Source organism: Cherax quadricarinatus, chromosome 43 (assembly GCF_038502225.1).
Source record: "Cherax quadricarinatus isolate ZL_2023a chromosome 43, ASM3850222v1, whole genome shotgun sequence".
NCBI classification, from domain to species: Eukaryota; Metazoa; Arthropoda; class Malacostraca; order Decapoda; family Parastacidae; genus Cherax; species Cherax quadricarinatus.
Window position 1 is genome coordinate 27084167 of NC_091334.1, and position 21689 is coordinate 27105855.

The window sequence follows — 21689 nt, forward strand, 5'->3', positions numbered from 1 at the left end:
CTTCCTCAGCCTGATTGCCTGGTCCTTGACTGCCGTTTTCCTCCTGATGTGGCTGTTCAACAGCTTTAGGTCAGATTTAGCTTTTGCTGCTATGTCATTTTCGTATTGCTGTTGGGCCTCCCTTCTTACCTGTGCATATTCGTTTCTGGCTCTACAACTACTTTCCTTATTCTCCTGGGTCCTTTGCCTTCTGTACTTTTTCCATTCTCTAGCACACTTGGTTTCGGCCTCTCTACACTTTTGGGTGAACCAAGGGCTCATCCTGGCTTTCTCATTATTTGTGTTACCCTTGGGTGCAAACCTCTCCTCAACTTCATTGCATATTGTTGTAACATATTCCATCATCTCATTTACCAACTTCCCTGCCAGTTCTCTGTCCCACTGAACCCTGTGCAGGAAATTCTTCATGCCAGTGTAGTCCCCTCTCTTGTAGTTTGGTTTCATTCATCCTACCCTTCCTGCTTCCCTCTCCACTTGTAACTCTACTATGTAATCGAAGCTCAGAACCACACGATCACTGGCCCCGAGGGGTCTTTCATATGTGATGTCCTCAATGTCAGCACTACCCAAGGTGAATATTAGGTCCAGTCTTGCAGGTTCATCCTCTCCTCTCTCTCTCTCTCTCTCTGGTAGTGTCCTTTACGTGTTGGTACATGAGGTTTTCCAGTGCCACCTCCATCATCTTAGCTCTCCATGTTTCTGGGCCCCTATGTGGCTCCAGGTTTTCCCAGTTGATTTCGTTGTGGTTGAAGTCACCCATAATCAGCAGCTTTGACCTGCTTGCATGGGCCCTTCTGGCCACTTCAGTCAGTGTGTTAACCATTTCTCTATTCTCATCATACTCCTGCCTTGACCTCCTGCTGTTCTATGGTGGGTTTTACATCACTGCAATTACCACCTTGGGACCTCCAGACTGAAGTGTTCCTATTATGTAATCTCTTGCTTCTCCTCTGTCTCCTCTCTCCACCTCGTCAAATTCCCATCGATTTTTGATGAGCAATGCGCGCGCGTGTGTGTGTGTGTGTGTGTGTGTGTGTGTGTGTGTGTGTGTGTGTGTACTCACCTAATTGTGGTTGCAGGGGTCGAGACTCAGCTCCTGGCCCTGCCTGTTTACTGACCACTTCTAGGTCCTCCCTCTCCCTGCTCCATGAGCTTTTTCATACCTCGTCTTAAAACTATGTATGGTTCCTGCCTCCACTACATCATTTGCCAGACTATTTCAATTCCTAACAACTCTGTGACTGAAGAAATACCTCCTAACATCCCTTTGACTCATCTGAGGTTTCAACTTCCAATTGTGACCCCTTGTTTCTTTGTCTCATCTCTGGAACATCCTGTCTCCGTCCACCTTATCTATTCCATGCAGTATTTTGTATGTTGTTATCATGTCTTCCCTGACCCTCCTGTCCTCCAGTGTCGTCAGGCCGATTTCCCTTAACCTTTCTTCATAGGACATTCCCCTTAGCTCTGGAACCAACCTTGTTGCAAACCTTTGCACTTTCTCTAATTTCTTGACATGCTTGACCAGGTGTGGGTTCCAAACTGGTGCTGCGTACTCCAGTATGAGCCTGACGTACATGGTGTACAGAGTCTTGAACGATTCCTTATTGAGGTACCGGAACGCTATTCTCAGATTTGCCAGGCGCCCATGTGCCGCAGCAGTTATCTGATTAATGTGTGCTTCTGGAGATGTGCTCGGCCACCTAGCCTATACTCTGTCTGCGGTCTTCTTTGCCCTTCCCCGATCCTCATGACTTTGCATTTGGCAGGGTTAAATTCTAGGAGCCAATTGCTGGACCACACATCCAGTCTGTTCAGGTCTCTTTGAAGTCCTGTCTGATCTGCATCTGATTTAATTCTCCTCATTAACTTCACATCATCTGCAAACAGGGACACTTCTGAGTCTATCCCTTCCGTCATGTCATTCACATATACCAAAAATAGCACTGGTCCCAGGACTGACCCCTGTGGAACCCTGTTTGTCACAGGCCCCCACTGTGATACCTCATCACGTACCATGACTCGCTGTTGCCTCCCTGTGAGGTATTCTCTGGTCTATTGCAGTACCCTTCCTGTTATACGTGCCTGATCCTTCAGCTTCTGCACTAATCTCTTGTGAGGAAGTGTGTATTGTATGTGTGTACTTACCTAATTGTACTCACCTAATTGTGGTTGCAGGGGTCAAGTCATAGCTCTTGGCCATGCCTCTTCACTGGTCACTGCTAGGTCACTCCCTGCCACATGAGCTTTATCAAACCTCATTTTAAAGCTGTGTAAGGATCCTGCACCACCACCTGACTTTCAGACTATTCCACTTCCTGACAACTCTGTGACTGAAGAAATACTTCCTAACATCCTTTGAGTCTTCAACATTGAACTGTGACCCCTTGTTTGTGTGTCCCATCTCTGAAACATCTTGTCTCTGTCCATCTTGTCGAGTCCTCTCAGTATTTTATATGTTATCATGTTTTACCTGTCCTCCAGTGTCGTCAGGTCAATTTCTTTTAACCCCTCCTCGTAGGAAATGCCTCTTAACTCTGGGACTAGTCTCGTTGCAAACCTCTGCACTTTCTCTAATTTCTTGACGTGCTTGGCCAGGTGTTGGTTCCAAACTGGTGCTACATACTCTAATATGGGCCTGATGTACATTATGTACAGAGTCCTGAAGGACTCCTTACTGAGATGTCGGAAAGCTACTCTTATGTTTGCCAGGCTCCCGTATGCCGCAGCAGTTATTTGGTTGATGTGTGCCTCAGGAGATGTGTTTGGTGTTATACTCACCCCAAGACCCTTTTCCTCGAGTGAGGTTTGTAGTCTTTAGTCCCCTAGACTGCATTCTGTCTGCAGTCTTCTTTGCCGTTCCCTGATCTTCATACTTTGCACTTGGCGGGGTTGAACTCCAGGAGCTATTTGCTGGACAAGGCCTGTAACCTGTCAAGATCCCTTTGTAGTTCTGCCTGGTCCTCCTCCGATTGAATTGTTCTTATTAACTTTACATCGTTTGCAGAGACACTTCTGAGCTATTCCTTCCTTCATGTTATTCATATACACCAGAAACAGCACTGGCCCTAAGACTGACCCCTGTGGAATCCCGCTCATCACAGGTGCCCACTCTGACACCTCGTCATGTACCATGACTCGTTTCCTCCCTGTCAGGTATTCTCTGATCCATTGCAGTGCCTTGTTTTACCTGCCTGGTCCTCCAGCTTTGCACTTATCTCTTATGTGGAACTGTGTCCAAGAAAATGTAATCTACCCACCCATTTCTGTCTTGTCTTACTACTGTCGCCTTGTCACAGAACTTCAATAGGTTTGTGACACAGGATTTCCCATCCCTGAATCTGTGCTGGTTGTCGTTGATAAACTCATTTCTTTCTAGGTGCTCCACCATTCCTTTGATAATCTTCTCCATGACTTTGCATATTTTGCATGTCAGTGATACTGGTCTGTAGTTTAGTGCTGTGTGTCTGTCTCCTTTTTTAAAAGCTGGGACTACATTTGCTGTCTTCCATACCCCTGGGAGCTGCCCTGTTTCGATAGAGGTGTTGAAGATTGTTGTTAGTGGTACACAGAGTGCCTCTGCTCCCTCTCTCAGGACCCACAGAGAGATATCCGGCCCCATTGCCTTTGAGGTATCTAATTCGCTTAGCAGCCTCCTTACCTCTTCCTCGGTTGTATGTATTGTGTCTAGCACTTGGTGGTGTACCCCACCCCTCCCTGTTTCAGGAGGCCTTTCTGTCTCCACTGTGAATACTTCTTTAAATCTCATGTTGAGCTCCTCACATACTTCTTGGTCATTTCCTCAGGCTAATTACCTGCCCCATGACTGTTGTTTTTCACCTGATGAGACTATACAATGGCTTTGGGTCAGACTTTGTTTTTGCTATGTCATTTTTGTATTGTCATTGGGCCTCCCTCCTTTCCTGTGTGTATTCGTTTCTGGCTCTTCGACTACTTTTCCTATTCTCTTGGGTCCTTTGCCTCCTGTAGTTCTTCCATTCTCTAGCACATTTACTTTTAGCCTTTCTTCACCTATGGGTGAACCAAGGGCTCGTTCTGGCCTTCTCATTATTTCTGTTGCCCTTGGGTACAAACCTCTCCTCTGCTGTCTTGCATATTGTTGTCACACATTCCATCATCTCATTGGCTGATTTCCCTGCCAGTTCTTTTTCTGCCTCATAAACACGCTAGATAACAGGGATATCTTGCTACTCCTACTTACACTTTGGTCACACTTCACAGACACGCACATGCATATATATATACATACATCTAGGTTTTTTCTCCTTTTTCTAAATAGCTCTTGTTCTTCTTTATTTCTTCTATTGACCATGGGGAAGTGGAAAAGAATCTTTCCTCCGTAAGCCATGCGTGTCGTATGAGGCGACTAAAATGCCGGGAGCAATGGGCTAGTAACCTCTTCTCCTGTAGACATTTACTAAAAAAGAGAAGAAGAAAAACTTTATAAAACTGGGATGCTTGAATGTGCGTGGATGTTGTGTGGATGACAAGAAACAGATGATTGCTGATGTTATGAATGAAAAGAAGTTGGATGTCCTGGCCCTAAGCGAAACAAAGCTGAAGGGGGTAGGGGAGTTTCGGTGGGGGGAAATAAATGGGATTAAATCTAGAGTATCTGAGAGAGTTAGAGCAAAGGAAGGATCAGTTATGGAAGGAGAAAAGAGAATATGAATGTGTAAATTCAAGAATTATGTGGATTAAAGTAAAGGTTGGATGCGAAAAGTGGGTCATAATAAGCGTGTATGCACCTGGAGAAGAGAGGAATGTAGAGGAGAGAGAGAGATTTTGGGAGATGTTAAGTGAATGTATAGGAGCCTTTGAACCAAGTGAGAGAGTAATTGTGGTAGGGGACCTGAATGCATAAGTAGGAGAAACATTTAGAGAGGGTGTGGTAGGTAAGTTTGGGGTGCCAAGTGTAAATGATAATGGGAGCCCTTTGATTGAACTTTGTATAGAAAGGGGTTTAGTTATAGGTAATACATATTTTAAGAAAAAGAGGATAAATAAGTATACAAGATATGATGTAGGGCAAAATGACAGTAGTTTGTTGGATTATGTATTGGTAGATAAAAGACTGTTGAGTAGACTTCAGGATGTACATATTTATAGAGGGGCCACAGTTATATCAGATCACTTTCTAGTTGTAGCTACACTGAGAGTAAAAGGTAGATGGGATACAAGGAGAATAGAAGCATCAGGGAAGAGAGAGGTGAAGGTTTATAAACTAAAAGAGGAGGCAGTTCGGGTAAGATATAAACAGCTATTGGAGGATATATGGGCTAATGAGAGCATAGGCAATGGGGTCGAAGAGGTATGGGGTAGGTTTAAAAATGTAGTGTTAGAGTGTTCAGCAGAAGTTTGTGGTTACAGGAAAGTGGGTGCGGGAGGGAAGAGGAGCGATTGGTGGAATGAGGATGTAAAGAGAGTAGTAAGGGAGAAAAAGTTAGCATATGAGAAGTTTTTACAAAGTAGAAGTGATGCAAGGAGGGAAGAGTATATGGAGAAAAAAGAGAGAGGTTAAGAGAGTGGTGAAGCAATGTAAAAAGAGAGCAAATGAGAGAGTGGGTGAGATGTTATCAACAAATTTTGTTGAAAATAAGAAAAAGTTTTTGAGTGAGATTAACAAATTAAGGAAGCCTAGAGAACAAATGGATTTGTCAGTTAAAAATAGGAGAGGAGAGTTATTAAATGGAGAGTTAGAGGTATTGGGAAGATGGAGGGAATATTTTGAGGAATTATTAAATGTTGATGAAGATAGGGAAGCTGTGATTTCGTGTATAGAGCAAGGAGGAATAACATCTTGTAGGAGTGAGGAAGAGCCAGTTGTGAGTGTGGGGGAAGTTCGTGAGGCAGTAGGTACAATGAAAGGGGGTAAGGCAGCCCGGATTGATGAGATAAAGATAGAAATGTTAAAAGCAGGTGGAAATATAGTTTTGGAATGGTTGGTGCAATTATTTAATAAGTGTATGGAAGAGGGTAAGGTAGCTAGGGATTGGCAGAGAGCATGCATAGTACCTTTGTATAAAGGCAAAGGGGACAAAAGAGAGTGCAAAAATTATAGGGGGATAAGTCTGTTGAGTATACCTGGTAAAGTGTATGGTAGAGTTATTATTGAAAGAATTAAGAGTAAGATGGAGAATAGGATAGCAGATGAACAAGGAGGCTTTAGGAAAGGTAGGGGGTGTGTGGACCAGGTGTTTACAGTGAAACATATAAGTGAACAGTATTTAGATAAGGCTAAAGAGGTCTTTGTGGCATTTATGGATTTGGAAAAGGCATATGACAGGGTGGATATGGGGGCAATGTGGCAGATGTTGCAGGTGTATGGTATAGGAGGTAGGTTACTGAAAGCAGTGAAGAGTTTTTACGAGGATAGTGAGGCTCAAGTTAGAGTATGTAGGAAAGAGGGAAATTATTTCCCAGTAAAAGTAGGCCTTAGACAAGGATGTGTGATGTCACCGTGGTTGTTTAATATATTTATAGATGGGGTTGTAAGAGAAGTAAATGCGAGGGTCTTGGCAAGAGGCGTGGAGTTAAAAGATAAAGAATCACACATAAAGTGGAGTTGTCACAGTTGCTCTTTGCTGATGACACTGTGCTCTTGGGAGATTCTGAAGAGAAGTTGCAGAGATTGGTGGATGAATTTGGTAGGGTATGCAAAAGAAGAAAATTAAAAGTGAATATAGGAAAGAGTAAGGTTATGAGGATAACAAAAAGATTAGGTGATGAAAGATTGGATATCAGATTGGAGGGAGAGAGTATGGAGGAGGTGAATGTATTCAGATATTTGGGAGTGGACGTGTCAGCAGATGGGTCTATGAAAGATGAGGTGAATCATAGAATTGATGAGGGGAAAAGGGTGAGTGGTGCACTTAGGAGTCTGTGGAGACAAAGAACTTTGTCCTTGGAGGCAAAGAGGGGAATGTATGAGAGTATAGTTTTACCAACGCTCTTATATGGGTGTGAAGCATGGGTGATGAATGTTGCAGCGAGGAGAAGGCTGGAGGCAGCGGAGATGTCATGTCTGAGGGCAATGTGTGGTGTGAATATAATGCAGAGAATTCGTAGTTTGAAGTTAGGAGCAGGTGCGGGATTACCAAAACTGTTGTCCAGAGGGCTGAGGAAGGGTTGTTGAGGTGGTTCGGACATGTAGAGAGAATGGAGCAAAACAGAATGACTTCAAGAGCATATCAGTCTGTAGTGGAAGGAAGGCGGGGTAGGGGTCGGCCTAGGAAAGGTTGGAGGGAGGGGGTAAAGGAGGTTTTGTGTGCGAGGGGCTTGGACTTCCAGCAGGCATGCGTGAGCATGTTTGATAGGAGTGAATGGAGACAAATGGTTTTTAATACTTGACGTGCTGTTGGAGTGTGAGGAAAGTAACATTTATGAAGGGGTTCAGGGAAACCGGCAGGCCGGACTTGAGTCCTGGAGATGGGAAGTACAGTGCCTGCACTCTGAAGGAGGGGTGTTAATGTTGCAGTTTAAAAACTGTAGTGTAAAGCACTCTTCTGGCAAGACAGTGATGGAGTGAATGATGGTGAAAGTTTTTCTTTTTCGGGCCACCCTGCCTTGGTGGGAATCAGCCAGTGTGATAAAAAAAAAAAAATTCTCTTTCTCACTGAACCTTGTCCAGAAAGTTCCTCAAGCCTGTATAATCCCCTCTCTTGTAGTTAGGCTTCCTCCACTCTGCACTTCCTGCTTCCCTCTTCATTAGTAACTCTGTGTATTCGAAGCTCAGAACTGCATGATCAATAGCTCCGAGGGGCCTTTCATATGTGATGCCCTCTATATCTGCACTACTTAAGGTGAATATTAGGTCCAGTCTTGCTGGTTTGTCTTCTCTCTCTCTAGTATTGTCTCTAATGTGCTGGTGCATGAGGTTTTCAAGTACCACCTCCATCATCTTTGTATTCACGTTTCTGGGCCCCCATGTAATCCAGGTTTTCCCATTCGATTTCTTTGCAGTTGAAGTCATCCACAACCAGTAGCTTTACTCTGCCTATGTGGGCCCTTCTGGCTAGTTCAGCTATTGTGTCAACCATTGCTCTGTTACTCTCATCATATTCTTGTCTTGGCCTCCTGCTATTTTGTGGTGGGTTACACATCACTGCAATTACCACCTTGGGACCTCCAGACTGAAGTGTTCCTATTATGTAGCTCTTGCTTCTCCTCTCTCCAGCTCATCAAAATCCCATTGGTTTTTGATGAACAGTGCCACTCCTCCACCCCCTCTGTTCCTTCTGTCTTTCCTCAGGATCTGATATCCATTTGGAAAGATGGCATATATTATCATTTCCTGTGAGCTTGGTTTCTGTGAGAGCTATGATGTCCAGTGGTGCCTCTTTGATTCTTTCATGCCACTCCACCCACTTATGCATTATTCCATCAGCATTTGTGTACTGTTACAAACACTGGTCCTTAAAACGTCTCTACACAGGTAAAGAGTATTTTTATTTCATATGCTTGTTACCAGTGTAGTAACATGGGAGAGTTTGGGATTACCAAATAAACACTTAAATTTATAATGTGTACTATAAACATATTTTGCATAAAAATAAGGAGTCTAACTCCTGCTCTTATCTTTGGTGTAGATATATCACATACACAATCACAGATAACAACTATAAAGTAAATCGTCATGACCCTATAGTGTCTCAGTGTCATATGTCACTGCTGTCCTCTGGTGTCTCATGACACTACCAATCTGTGTCATGACACTCCATCATGGTGTCCCATGACACTTCCTTGTCACCGTGTTCCATGACACCTTCTCCGTGGTACATCCACGACACTGCCTTGTCCCTGTGTCATAACACTCCGTCTCTGTACTTTTCTCCACGTCATCTGACACTTCAACACTCACCGGGTTACACGACACCCTTTACGTTCCCTCTGACACTACTGTCATATCACACCACTCAGTATCACACACAGGAAAGTACTGGTTTGGTAATAGAGTTGTGGATGAGTGGAACAAACTCCCAAGTACAGTTATAGAGGCCAGAACGTTGTGTAGCTTTAAAAATAGGTTGGATAAATACATGAGTGGATGTGGGTGGGTGTGAGTTGGACCTGATAGCTTGTGCTACCAGGTCGGCTGCCATGTTCCTCTCTTAAGTCAATGTGACCTGACCTGACTAGGTTGGGTGCATTGGCTTAAGCCGGTAGGAGACTTGGACCTGCCTCACATGGGCCAGTAGGCCTGCTGCAGTGTTCCTTCGTTCTTATGTTCTTAAGTCAATAGACTGGGTGAGGCCGCCAGGTAACAGAAGCCTTCGAGGAACTGAGGTGAGAGACCCACCAGGTGTACTCAGTGAGGCAGTCTGGTGAAGACTCTCAAGGCCAGTAGATGTCACCACCAGGTGTACTCAGTGAGGCAGTCTGGTGAAGACTCTCAAGGCCAGTAGATGTCACCATCAGGTGTACTCAGTGAGGCAGTCTGGTGAAGACTCTCAAGGCCAGTAGATGTCACCATCAGGTGTACTCCGTGAGACAGTCTGGTGAACATTCTTTATAAGGCCGGCTCAGCAGTCCCCACATTGGGTTTGATGAGGTACCCAGTGGTACTGCAGGCCGGCAGGTTAACTATCTAACCACCAGTTTGGTAGGAGGCCGCAACATGTACCATTTATTTATTTATTTATTTATTTGAACATGATACAGAGAAGTACAAGGAATACAATTTTTAAAGTGCAGCATGCCAAAGCCCCATGTATGCTGAGCATTATGGGCAGGCTTAAAATTAACTTAAGATTAACTAAGCAATGATATATTCAGTGGCACAAAAATTATTGTAAAACAGATAACAATTTAGTACAAATGAGTATTACAAAGACAGGTCATATGGTCATTACTGTGTTGCTGTGTAATCAGTAGAATGGAGTATTATGTTAGGTAATGAAGTTAAATAGTAACAAAGTTTGATTGGGTCACAGGTTGACATTTATGAGATACAATAATGAGATACATATATGAGATACAATTTATGAGATACAATTATTCAGTATTTATTTAGTTGTGGGTGAGTAAGTGATTTTTGAGAAGAGACTTGAATTTATAAACAGACAGTGTTTCTTTTATATTCACAGGTAATGAATTACAGATTTTAGGGCCTTTTATGTGCATTGAGTTTTTGCATAGCGTGAGATGGACACGAGGAACATCAAAGAGTGATCTGTGTCTTGTGTTATGGTCATGTGTTCTGTTGAGGTTGGTAAGGAGATGTTTGAGGGGAGGGTTAATATCAGAGTTAAGTGTTCTATGTATGTAATAGGTGCAGTAATAAGTATGGATGTTTTGTATGGTGAGTAGGTTTAGAGTTTTGAATATTGGTGGAGTGTGCTGTCTGTAGTGAGAATTTGTTATCATTCTGACTGCAGCCTTTTGTTGGGTGATTAGTGGTCTGAGATGTTTATTATTGTTGAGCCCCATGCACAAATTCCATAGGTGAGATAGGGGTAAATAAGTGAGTGATATAGAGCCAGGAGGGCTGACTGTGGAACATAGTACCGTATCTTTGATAGTATGCCTACGGTCTTCAACACTGCATTCTGGGGGGTTTGTGGAGGTTGGGGGGAGTGGGGCACCTGGCAGGGTGGTGTGGGAGTACACTACATAGTGTGGGGTGGGGACTGTGAGTGTGGATTGTGGTTTGTATTGAAATAGTGTGTTTGGCTGTGGGGTTCTGAGGGGTGTTTGCGCTTGTTGCTTTGTCCGCTGTTGACTCTATCCTTGTCTCTCTTTCTAGCCCCTTTGTTTTCTGTGTCCTCTCTCTCAGTTGCTGTTATTCTGTTCTCATTCTGTCACAGATTAGGCACACCCTCTTGTAAGTTTAAGTTTCCTTCAGCTGTGATTTCTCTTGCAAGATCCCGCTCCTCACTGTTTCTGTCGATTTCTCCCCTTCGAGTACCCTCCTGTTCTTTGAAAATTTACTATCTCAGTCATGTCATCCTTGCCTATTACTTTGATGATGTTTTCAATCTATTGTTTTCCTTTGTCATCTTTCATTGTGTGTCCTCCCTTGTGTGCGTGTGTACTCACCTATTTGTGGTTGCAGGGGTCGATTCATAGTTCCTGGTTGTGTGTGTGAACCATACACTCTTCACTCGACCCCTGTGTGGTATATCTACTGGCCAGGTAGACCTGTGGGTATATCTACTGGTCAGGTAGACCTGTGGGTATATCTACTGGCCAAGTAGACCTGTGGGTATATAAACTGGCCAAGTAGACCTGTGGGCATATCTACTGGCCAGGTAGACCTGTGGATATATCTACTGGCTAGATAGACCTGTTGGTATATCTACTGGCCAAGTAGACATTTGTGGATATATCTACTGGCCAAGTAGACCTGTGGGCATATCTACTGGCCAGGTAGTCCTGTGGTTATGTCTATTGCTCCATCATTAACATTATAATGTGTGTTACAGGGCGGCACTATTCTGGGCGACCCGGACAAGATTGAGGAACTCGGGCACTCACAGGTGCCATACCAACTCTTCCTGGAGTATATCTTTGGTCTGGGTGAAGGTAATTACAAGTGAGTATACTCTAGCATGGTGTATGAGGGTGTATGACTGTGTATTAGTGTTATGTGGAAGCCTGATAAATGTTTTGCACTCTGAGAGTGACCATCCTGGGAGGCACTTCCTGTGTTAGATGCTGAGAGTGACCATCCTGGGAGGCACTTCCTGTATTAGATGCTGACAGTGACCATCCTGGGAGGTACTTCCTGTGTTAGATGCTGACAGTGATCATCCTGGGAGGCACTTCCTGTGTTAGATGCTGACAGTGATCATCCTGGGAGGCACTTCCTGTGTTAGATGCTGACAGTGATCATCCTGGGAGGCACTTCCTGTGTTAGATGCTGACAGTGACTGTCCTGGGAGGTACTTCCCTGGGCCAGAAGCATGGAGGGCTAAGATGCTGGAGACAGTATTGGAGAACTTCATGCACCAACATGTTAGGGATACTGCAAGAGAGGAGAGGATGTTGCAGCAAGGCTGGATCTCATATTCACCCTGAATAGCTCAGACATGTGTTAAACACTGGCAGTGACTTCCGTCACATAACCATGTAGCACGCCTCTCGATTAGTTAATTAGCAATTTAGTGTAAGAGTTCTGGGATGAGAACACTCGCGTAACACAAGTATTCTTGTTCCACATAGTGTTCTTGCTCCACCTAGAACTGTGGTATGTCAGGGTGTTGTTGTCGCTGTACAAGTGGACCACATGAAGATGGCAAGAAAATATCGAAGTGTTGAAGTGTGAGGATCAGAACCAGAGCTTCCTTCTGGATGGTGGTGGAGGTGTGCTGGTATGGTGTCAGTATGGTAGGAAGGGAGGCAGGTGGATGGAGGATGCCATCACCACAACCTTGCAACAATTCACCAACTTTCAGACATCCACCTGTTTGCAGCAAGGCTGAAGACAACAGTATATGTGCAGCATTTTATAGTTTTTAATGAAACTAGTGGATCAAATATATTTTTTCTTAGGACTAGTAAGAGAGGTTAGGAGGGCCGCAATCTTAAAAAAAAAATTACAGAATTTCCTATAAAACTGTATCATCCCCAGGAATCTTTGAAGGGACTTTTATCTTGGGAACTGAATAATTCTAAAACTTAGCAAAGTTTAGTGCAACTTTACCACTTCAAGCTCATGGCCCAGGAAAGTTATGGTAGATTGGCCAAAGGATGAATTACTAAGATTTACTCTAACTTAGATTTCTGAAATTCTCAAATAAATCTTTAACAAAGGACAGACATTTTGGTCACAAGTGTCGGAAACAACTAAATCGTCCAAGTAGGTGGATGTGCCTGAAAACCCTTTAACCCTTTGAGGGTCCGTCCCGTAGATCTATGGCTTTATGTTCAGGGTCCAAACCGTAGATCTACGTCATGAGCTCAGCTCACTCTGATAAACTGTGAGTGGTACATTTGGGCCTAGAAATGAGAGAATACATCTATGTGGTATGTGTGCACCACATAAAACAGATCCTGCAGCACGCTGTGTATAATGAGAGAAAAAAACTGAAATCATGATTTTTCGATTAAAACAGCGACTTTGCAGTGTTTTTTCGTATGTTTTTTATAGTTCTATTTGCGATTTCTTGGTCTCATTTGATAGAATGGAAGACATATTACAGAAATAGAGATGATTTTGATTGGTTTTAGCACTGGAAATGGCTTGAAACTGAGCTCAAAGTAGCAGAAATGTTAAATTTTTGCCGATATTCAAGAGTAAACAAACGACCTCACACGTCTAATACACGCCAGCTGGTGGGTCTTATATGCATTCACAAATATGGTGATGATATTTATACAATTATTACAGTATTGCATAACAGTAAATCTTCTATTTTTTGGTGTGAATAAAAATTCATTATGTGAATAAAAAATCAAAATGGAATTTATTTGTAAAGCCTCAAAATGTAACTAATGAACAGAGGAAATGTTAGTTTAGTTCCAGGAATACCTACATTGTTTATTCTGGAGCCTATTTTGAAATTGGAATATTTTGAACTTTGTGTTAAATTGGCCAAATTAACAATTTCCGATCACTTTATTTTGTAGTTGAAACAGTTGACTTGGCGATTTCTTGTGCTCAATCGATAGAATAGAAGTAATACTAGTGAAATAGCTAAGAATTTGCTTGACTGGAATAATGTAATTGGCCTAAAATGGGAGTCAAAGTCGGCAAAATCGCCGATTCGTAAATATCGCTGACACATCAAAATTCGCAAGAGCATAATTTCGTCAATTTTCCATCAAATTTTGTATTTTTTGTTTTATTACCTTCACAAAAAGATTCTTTACCATTTCATAAGAAAAAATAACAAATTTTTTTTTGGAAAATTCTTGGACACTGGGGCACCACTTCAGATTTGGGCCTTGGACCCTGAAGGGGTTAATAGCCTGATGGATCAGTGACTATATACTGATAATGACCTCCAGGAATTACGAATTCACAGATCTCCTTGGCTCTGTCAGTTAAAGGAATTTGATGGTACCGTTTAAAGTTTAATTTTGAAACATTCTTGACCTTACCCACAAAGACCACCATGTCATACGTAAGACGGCGAGCATCTGGTAATGTGATCTCATTCACCTTACAGTAACCTGTACACATTTGTACTCCTCCATCAGGTTTGTTAGCAAGGATGCAAGGTGAGGCCTTCAAGACTTCCACTGGCCCATCTAACAGAAATTTTACCTCATGTTGAAGTAGTCTCTGCTTCTCTGGACTAGCTGTGTAGGGAGAGAGTTAAATAGGTTAGGCAGAGCCCACGTTATGGTAACTAACATTACACATCTTCGGAACATTCGAAGATATGTTAGGATAGGCCTACAGAAGGTTTCTCAGATCCATCATTAAGGCTTCTGCAAATCCTGACAAGAGAGAGCGAGGATCCTGAAGTAGAGCCTAGTTAAGAAGCCTAATTTGACCCTGCAGAGCTGTACAGAAGGACTCAGGGTCGTCAACAAAGGCCCTGAGGTGGTTCATTTAACTTTTTAATCTGGTTAATGTGGAAGCCTTTATGAGTTTTTCTGAACCACCTGCATAGTTGCAGTGAACCTTGTTTCAAGGTGTGAGCAGATACAGGTTCCTGGACCAACACCTTTTCTCCCTTAACAAATGAACTGGATTTAGCTGCCTTTGATATACTGTACTTCTGTTCCATGTTGTCAAGGGCCCTCTTAAGACTGTCCTTAACCAGGTGACGTGCCAGGGACAGTCTTGCCTGATGATCATAGGTATTACAGACCACTTGACTACTGTCTGTGTACGTGATAGTGACCATCCTGGAAGGTACTTCCCTCCTGTATTAAATACTGAGTAACCATCCTGGGAGGTACTTCCCTCCTGTATTAAATACTGACAGTGACCATCCTGAGAGGCACTTCCCTCTTGGGATAGACATTGACAGTGTTCACTCTGGCATGGGCACTCACCCAGGCCAGCTAGGTGACTCATGCTCGACTAAATCAGGGGAAGTAGGTGGCTGAGGTCCAACAGCTGAATTCTCTCCTAACTCCTCAGTACCTAGCAATAAGTAGGTATTGGTGGCCTGGTGGCTAAAGCTCCCGCTTCACACACGGAGGGCCCGGGTTCGATTCCCGGTGGGTGGAAACATTTCGACACGTTTCCTTACACCTGTTGTCCTGTTCACCTAGCAGCAAATAGGTACCTGGGTGTTAGTTGACTGGTGTGGGTCGCATCCTGGGGGACAAGATTAAGGACCCCAATGGAAATAAGTTAGACAGTCCTCGATGACGCACTGACTTTCTTGGGTTATCCTGGGTGGCTAACCCTACAGGGTTAAAAATCTGAACGAAATCTTATCTTATCTTATTTGGGTGGTAGTCACCTTACACCTGCTGTCACCGTATATAAAGTGGTACACTTTTTTACCTAACAAACTGGCCTGGGTTACACTTCAGTAGGCTTATGTATACCTGACACCAACACTGGTATACTCTTTCATTTCCTAACAGCCTAAATTTGATTTTTATGGACTATCATATTCCATAGGCCTATTTTGGGGGATTTGCTGATTAGGCCTATAGTTTTGACTTAAATCGTCACAGTACAACTGCTAACAAATGCTGTGCTAACCTTTGTATAGTGTATAACAATGTAGTTAGTTAAGTGTATGTTGTTAGTATAACATGGTACAGTAGTTAGCACACTGACCTGTTCTGTCTAACATGGTACAGTTGTTAGCACACTGACCTGTAGTGTCTAACATGGTACAGTTGTTAGCACACTGACCTGTAGTATCTAACATGGTAAAGTTGTTAGCACACTGACCTGTAGTGTCTAACATGGTACAGTTGTTAGCACACTGACCTGTAGTGTCTAACATGGTACAGTCACTACACTGACCTGTAGTGTCTAACATGGTACAGTTGTTAGCACACTTGCTTGGTAGTTTGAGCACTGTCCCACCATGGTTCAAGTCCTGTCGTTGTGATGTGGTTCTGGTCGTGCTGGAGAGTTGTTACCTTCTGAGTCATTATCGCCTGAATTAATTTTCTTGTAAGTGACAAATCAAGTCGAGATAGCCCGTGAAAACTTAAACCCAGTCAAAATGTTGGCACAAGAGACATTGCTTCCATTAACTATTATTATTATTATTATTATTATTATTATTAGGAATGTGCGCTGCTGGGACAACATGTACAGTACTTTTAAAAGTGCCTTCTGAGGTGATGTATGATTTGTTGATACACGATGATACATAGTGATGCATGGTGATATGTGGTGACACATGATACATTGTGATATGTGGTGACACATGATATATTGTGATATGTGGTGATACACGATACATTTTGATATGTGGTGATACATGATACATGGTGATATATGGTGATACATGATACATGGTGATATATGGTGATACATGATACATAGTGATGTCTGGTGATATATGATGATATATGGTTATACATGATACATGGTGATACATGATTATACATGATACATGGTTATACATGATACATAATGATACATAGTTATACATGATACATAGTGATACATGGTTATACACGACACATGATTCCTGGTGGATTACCTTGTAAATATTAAGTGAGGATGGTTCCCACAGACCTGGCGCTTACGACCTCCTCAAACACAACTGTAACAACTTCAGTGACGAAGTGTCTCAGTTCCTGTGTGGCCACGGCGTCCCCAAACACATCCTCCAGCTCCCTGATGAAGTACTCAATACGTGAGTCCAAACTATTATTATATTTATCATTATTATTACAATGGTCAAATGTCTCCTGACAGATAGGGACTGAAGAATATACACTAAGTGGAACACATTTCCCCATGGAATCCCATGTTATAATCAGAGATAGGGACCATGAGCTTGATATTTCTCTACTACTGCATCTCGGTGGTTATGCTGGGATTGACTACAGTCAACTCTCTTACAAAGCTCCTCAGTACAGTGTGTCTTCATAATCTGGACTGAGAGAATGCATAAAAAATTGAACAGCATTTAGGAAGGTCTTCATTGTACACCATTTCTGAGTGCTTTATTTCCAAGTACTAAAATTCAGAGGAGCTTTATAGGAGAAGCTACTGGATGTGACAAAAAACAGGAGATCCCCAATTTATATGTGTGTCCTTCCCGTGTGTTTGAATTCACAAACATATTGTTCGTAGGTAAAACAGAGAATGTTTGTGTTTTACACACATTAATACAGTGTAAGTTGAGAACCTGTTGTATTTGTTACTAATACAACTCAGAAACTGCTGTATTTGTTACTAATACAACTCAGAAGCTGCTGTATTTGTTACTAATACATTTCAGAAGCTGTTGTATTTGTTACTAATGCAACTTAAAAACTGTTGTATTTGTTACAAATACAACTGAGAAACTGTTGTATGCTTGCTAATACATTTTAGAAGCCATTGTATTTTTTATTAATGCTGTTTTTAAAACTACATAGCATACTAACTGTCACTCTATCTAGCTTCTAGATGTTGGTAACTGTGCTAACTGTGCCACTTAGTATTAGTACGATAACTCTCTCGATTTAGCAAACTTTGGATAGATGGGGCAGATCGGATGGGTTGATTTTTTATCAAGGTTGTTAGTGTGAGAATGTTGGTCAATCAATCTACTCTCTTTATCTCACACTATCTTTCTCTCTGTCTCTCAACACCGCAATTAATATTACCACTGTCTGGTACAATGTACAGTCACTTTTCTTATAAAGCTCCACTATATACATTCTCATTTACCTGAGAGTTGACTGATAAATTGACTTCTTGACAGGTCCCAGTCAGTTATATGCAGAGTTGACTGGCGATGTTGTGATCAAGGGGGGAAAATAATGAAATAATCACATAAAGTCTTATAAACCGTGGGATTTAGCAGACAGGTCCAGTCAGTCCGACCAGTTCGCTGAATCGGGAGTGTTTAGACTGGCGTGACTAACTGTATGTTGTTGTTGTGTGTGCATGCAGGCCCCTGGGGCAGGCTGTCCTGCCCCTGATCAACAGTCTGCAGGTCACCGTCGATGACCACGCCCCCCCCAACCACCACCGGCCGGGACAGCCCCCCTACTAGGTCATCGCCAACGATGACAACCGACCTCGCTGCTTTTACATCGCTACTACCGTCAACTTAACACCCATATGGACACTAAAGTCACTGTTTTTTATAAAGCTCTTTAAATACAGTCAGTTCTCTTATAAAGCTCTTCTATATAGTGTACTTCTCTTATAAAGCTCCTCTATATACAGTGAGCTCTCCTATAAAGCTCCTCTATATACAGTGAGCTCTCCTATAAATTATTATTATAATCAAGGGAGGAAGCGCTAAACCCGGAGGATTATACAGCGCCTGGGGGGGGATGTGGAAGGCATTCAGGCTTAATTCGGGGAACTGGAGCACAGTGCTCTCCTATAAAGCTCCTCTATATACACCCAGCTGTCTTATAAAGCTCCTTCATGTACAGTTACCTCTCATATAACACTAATAAAGCTGACTGTATATAGAGGAACTTTATAAGAGAACTGACTGTATATACAGGAGCTTTATAAGAGAGGTGACTGTATATACAGGAGCTTTATAGAGTAACTTAATGTATGTAGAAGAAACTGCCTAAATATACAAATTTTAAAAATACTTTTCGAGGAGAGTTTACAAAGTTAGTTTATAAAGCAAAGAGAGTTTGCAAAGTTAGTTTGCAAAGTAAGAAGAGTTTACAAAGTTAGTTTACAAAGTAAGGAGAGCTTGCAAAGTAAGTTTACAAAGTAAGAAGAGTTTGCAAAGTTAGTTTACAAAGTAAGAAGAGTTTACAAAGTTAGTTTACAAAGTAAGGAGAGCTTGCAAAGTAAGTTTACAAAGTAAGGAGAGTTTGCAAAGTTAGTTTACAAAGTAAGAAGAGCTTGCAAAGTTAGTTTACAAAGTAAGAAGAGTTTACAAAGTTAGTTTACAAAGTAAGGAGAGCTTGCAAAGTTAGTTTACAAAGTAAGAAGAGTTTACAAAGTTAGTTTACAAAGTAAGGAGAGCTTGCAAAGTTAGTTTACAAAGTAAGGAGAGCTTGCAAAGTTAGTTTACAAAGTAAGGAGAGCTTGCAAAGTTAGTTTACAAAGTAAGGAGAGCTTGCAAAGTTAGTTTACAAAGTAAGGAGAGTTTGCAAAGTTAGTTTACAAAGTAAGAAGAGCTTACAAAGTTTACAAAGTAAGGAGAGCTTACAAAGTTTACAAAGTAAGGAGAGTTATTACTAAGGTCACATAACTAACATGTTGAATTAGCAAGAGATTTATTCTGGATGATGTTAATATTGCTACCTATAGTATATAGAATATACCTTAATAGATTATGTAGGCCTGTCTCCTATGTTAAATATATTAAATTGTAGGAGAAATTGTGTATAAAGTCATTAAAGAATTTCTGAAATATTTACATAATTTACAACCTACTGAATTTACAACCAGTAAGTGTGACCCCAGAGATGTAAATGAGACCCCAGAGATGTAAGTGTGACCCCAGAGATGTAAATGAGACTGGTGGTGCTATAACCAGCCAGCTCTAATATGCACTGTCCGGTAACAATACACCTCAACACACTAACACCTCTAACACACAACAGTGCAAGCAGGGTCACAGTGCAGAAGTGTAAGCAGGGTTACAGTAAGTTTAAGCAGGGTCACAGTGCAACAATGTAAGCAGGGTCACAGTGCAAGTGTGTTAGCAGGGTCACAGTGCAGCAGTGTAAGCAGGGTCACAGTGCAACAATATAAACAGGGTCACAGCACAGCTCAGAAACAAGTCTATCCATTATGGAGAGAGAGTTGATACTGTGAATGACTCTGCCTGTACTTCCTACTCTTGTGTGCAACATTACAAGCTCCTGATATTGTGTTGATTGTAACACAAAAGACCTAGAGCTATCACTGAACTTCCCTGTGGTTATTTTCCATATATATTTACATCTTTCTTCTTTCAACAAACCAGGGGTATCCCACTGAGGCAGACTGGATAACCCGGGTATCCCACTGAGGCAGACTGGATAACCCAGGTATCCCGCTGAGGCAGACTGGATAACCCGGGTATCCCACTGAGGCAGACTGGATAACCCGGGTATCCCGCTGAGGCAGACTGGATAACCCGGGTATCCCGCTGAGGCAGACTGGATAACCCGGGTATCCCGCTGAGGCAGACTGGATAACCCGGGTATCCCGCTGAGGCAGACTGGATAACCCGGGTATCCCGCTGAGGCAGACTGGATAACCCGAATATCCTGCTGAGGCAGACTGGATAACCCGGGTATCCCACTGAGGCAGACTGGATAACCCGGGTATCCCACTGAGGCAGACTGGATAACCCGAGTATCCCACTGAGGCAGACTGGATAACCCGAGTATCCCACTGAGGCAGACTGGATAACCCGGGTATCCCACTGAGGCAGACTGGATAACCCTACAAGAAAAACTAAAGTTTCTCTTTTTAACTTTAATGATGTATACAGGAGAAGGGGTTACTGGCCCCTCGCTCCTGGCATTTTTAACTTTAATGATGTATACAGGAGAAGGGGTTACTGGCCCCTCGCTCCCGGCATTTTTAACTTTAATGATGTATACAGGAGAAGGGGTCACTGGCCCCTCGCTCCCGGCATTTTTAACTTTAATGATGGACTGAACACATCGACTCCAGGCTGAGGGACTGATTACCTCATACTCCTCCTCTCCTTACGCCTTCCTCTTTGTATTGGACTGATGAAGCCACTGTGTGGCGAAACGTTTCCTGTATAAAGATTCCCATATGCTGCATAAGTTTCTCAATCTTCAACTAGTCGTTTTTTCAAACCATTCATCACACATACCTGTGAGTGTCAGTGTTGCTTTGTTATTATCCTCTTAATGGTAGCTGCTATATTCATCATAGCTACCATTATTGTAACTATCTTCAGAGACGTAGAATTAGGGGGGATATGACTGAGGTGTATAAATGGAAGACAGGAATAAATAATTTTTTTTTTATTATCACACTGGCCGATTCCCACCAAGGCAGGGTGGCCCGAAAAAGAAAAACTTTCACCATCATTCACTCCATCACTGTCTTGCCAGAAGGGTGCTTTACACTACAGTTTTTAAACTGCAACATTAACACCCCTCCTTCAGAGTGCAGGCACTGTACTTCCCATCTCCAGGACTCAAGTCCGGCCTGCCGGTTTCCCTGAATCCCTTCATAAATGTTACTTTGCTCACACTCCAACAGCACGTCAAGTATTAAAAACCATTTGTCTCCATTCACTCCTATCAAACACGCTCACGCATGCCTGCTGGAAGTCGAAGCCCCTCGCACACAAAACCTCCTTTACCCCCTCCCTCCAACCCTTCCTAGGCCGACCCCTACCCCGCCTTCCTTCCACTACAGACTGATACACTCTTGAAGTCATTCTGTTTCGCTCCATTCTCTCTACATGTCCGAACCACCTCAACAACCCTTCCTCAGCCCTCTGGACAACAGTTTTGGTAATCCCGCACCTCCTCCTAACTTCCAAACTACGAATTCTCTGCATTATATTCACACCACACATTGCCCTCAGACACGACATCTCCACTGCCTCCAGCCTTCTCCTCGCTGCAACATTCATCACCCACGCTTCACACCCATATAAGAGCGTTGGTAAAACTATACTCTC

The 21689-nt window shown here is 42.7% G+C and overlaps 1 protein-coding gene across 8 annotated transcripts in view; it reads left to right on the forward strand.

Annotated features, from left to right (window-relative positions):
- Positions 1–21689, forward strand: part of LOC128694183 (uncharacterized) — a 204651-nt gene that overhangs the window by 129853 nt on the left and 53109 nt on the right. For all 8 annotated transcript variants that reach the window (XM_070093782.1, XM_070093783.1, XM_070093787.1 and 5 more), the window contains 2 exons: positions 11445–11554; positions 16629–16751. In XM_070093782.1, coding sequence (XP_069949883.1) covers positions 11445–11554; positions 16629–16751 — 233 coding nt within the window. The remainder of the gene's footprint in view (positions 1–11444; positions 11555–16628; positions 16752–21689) is intronic.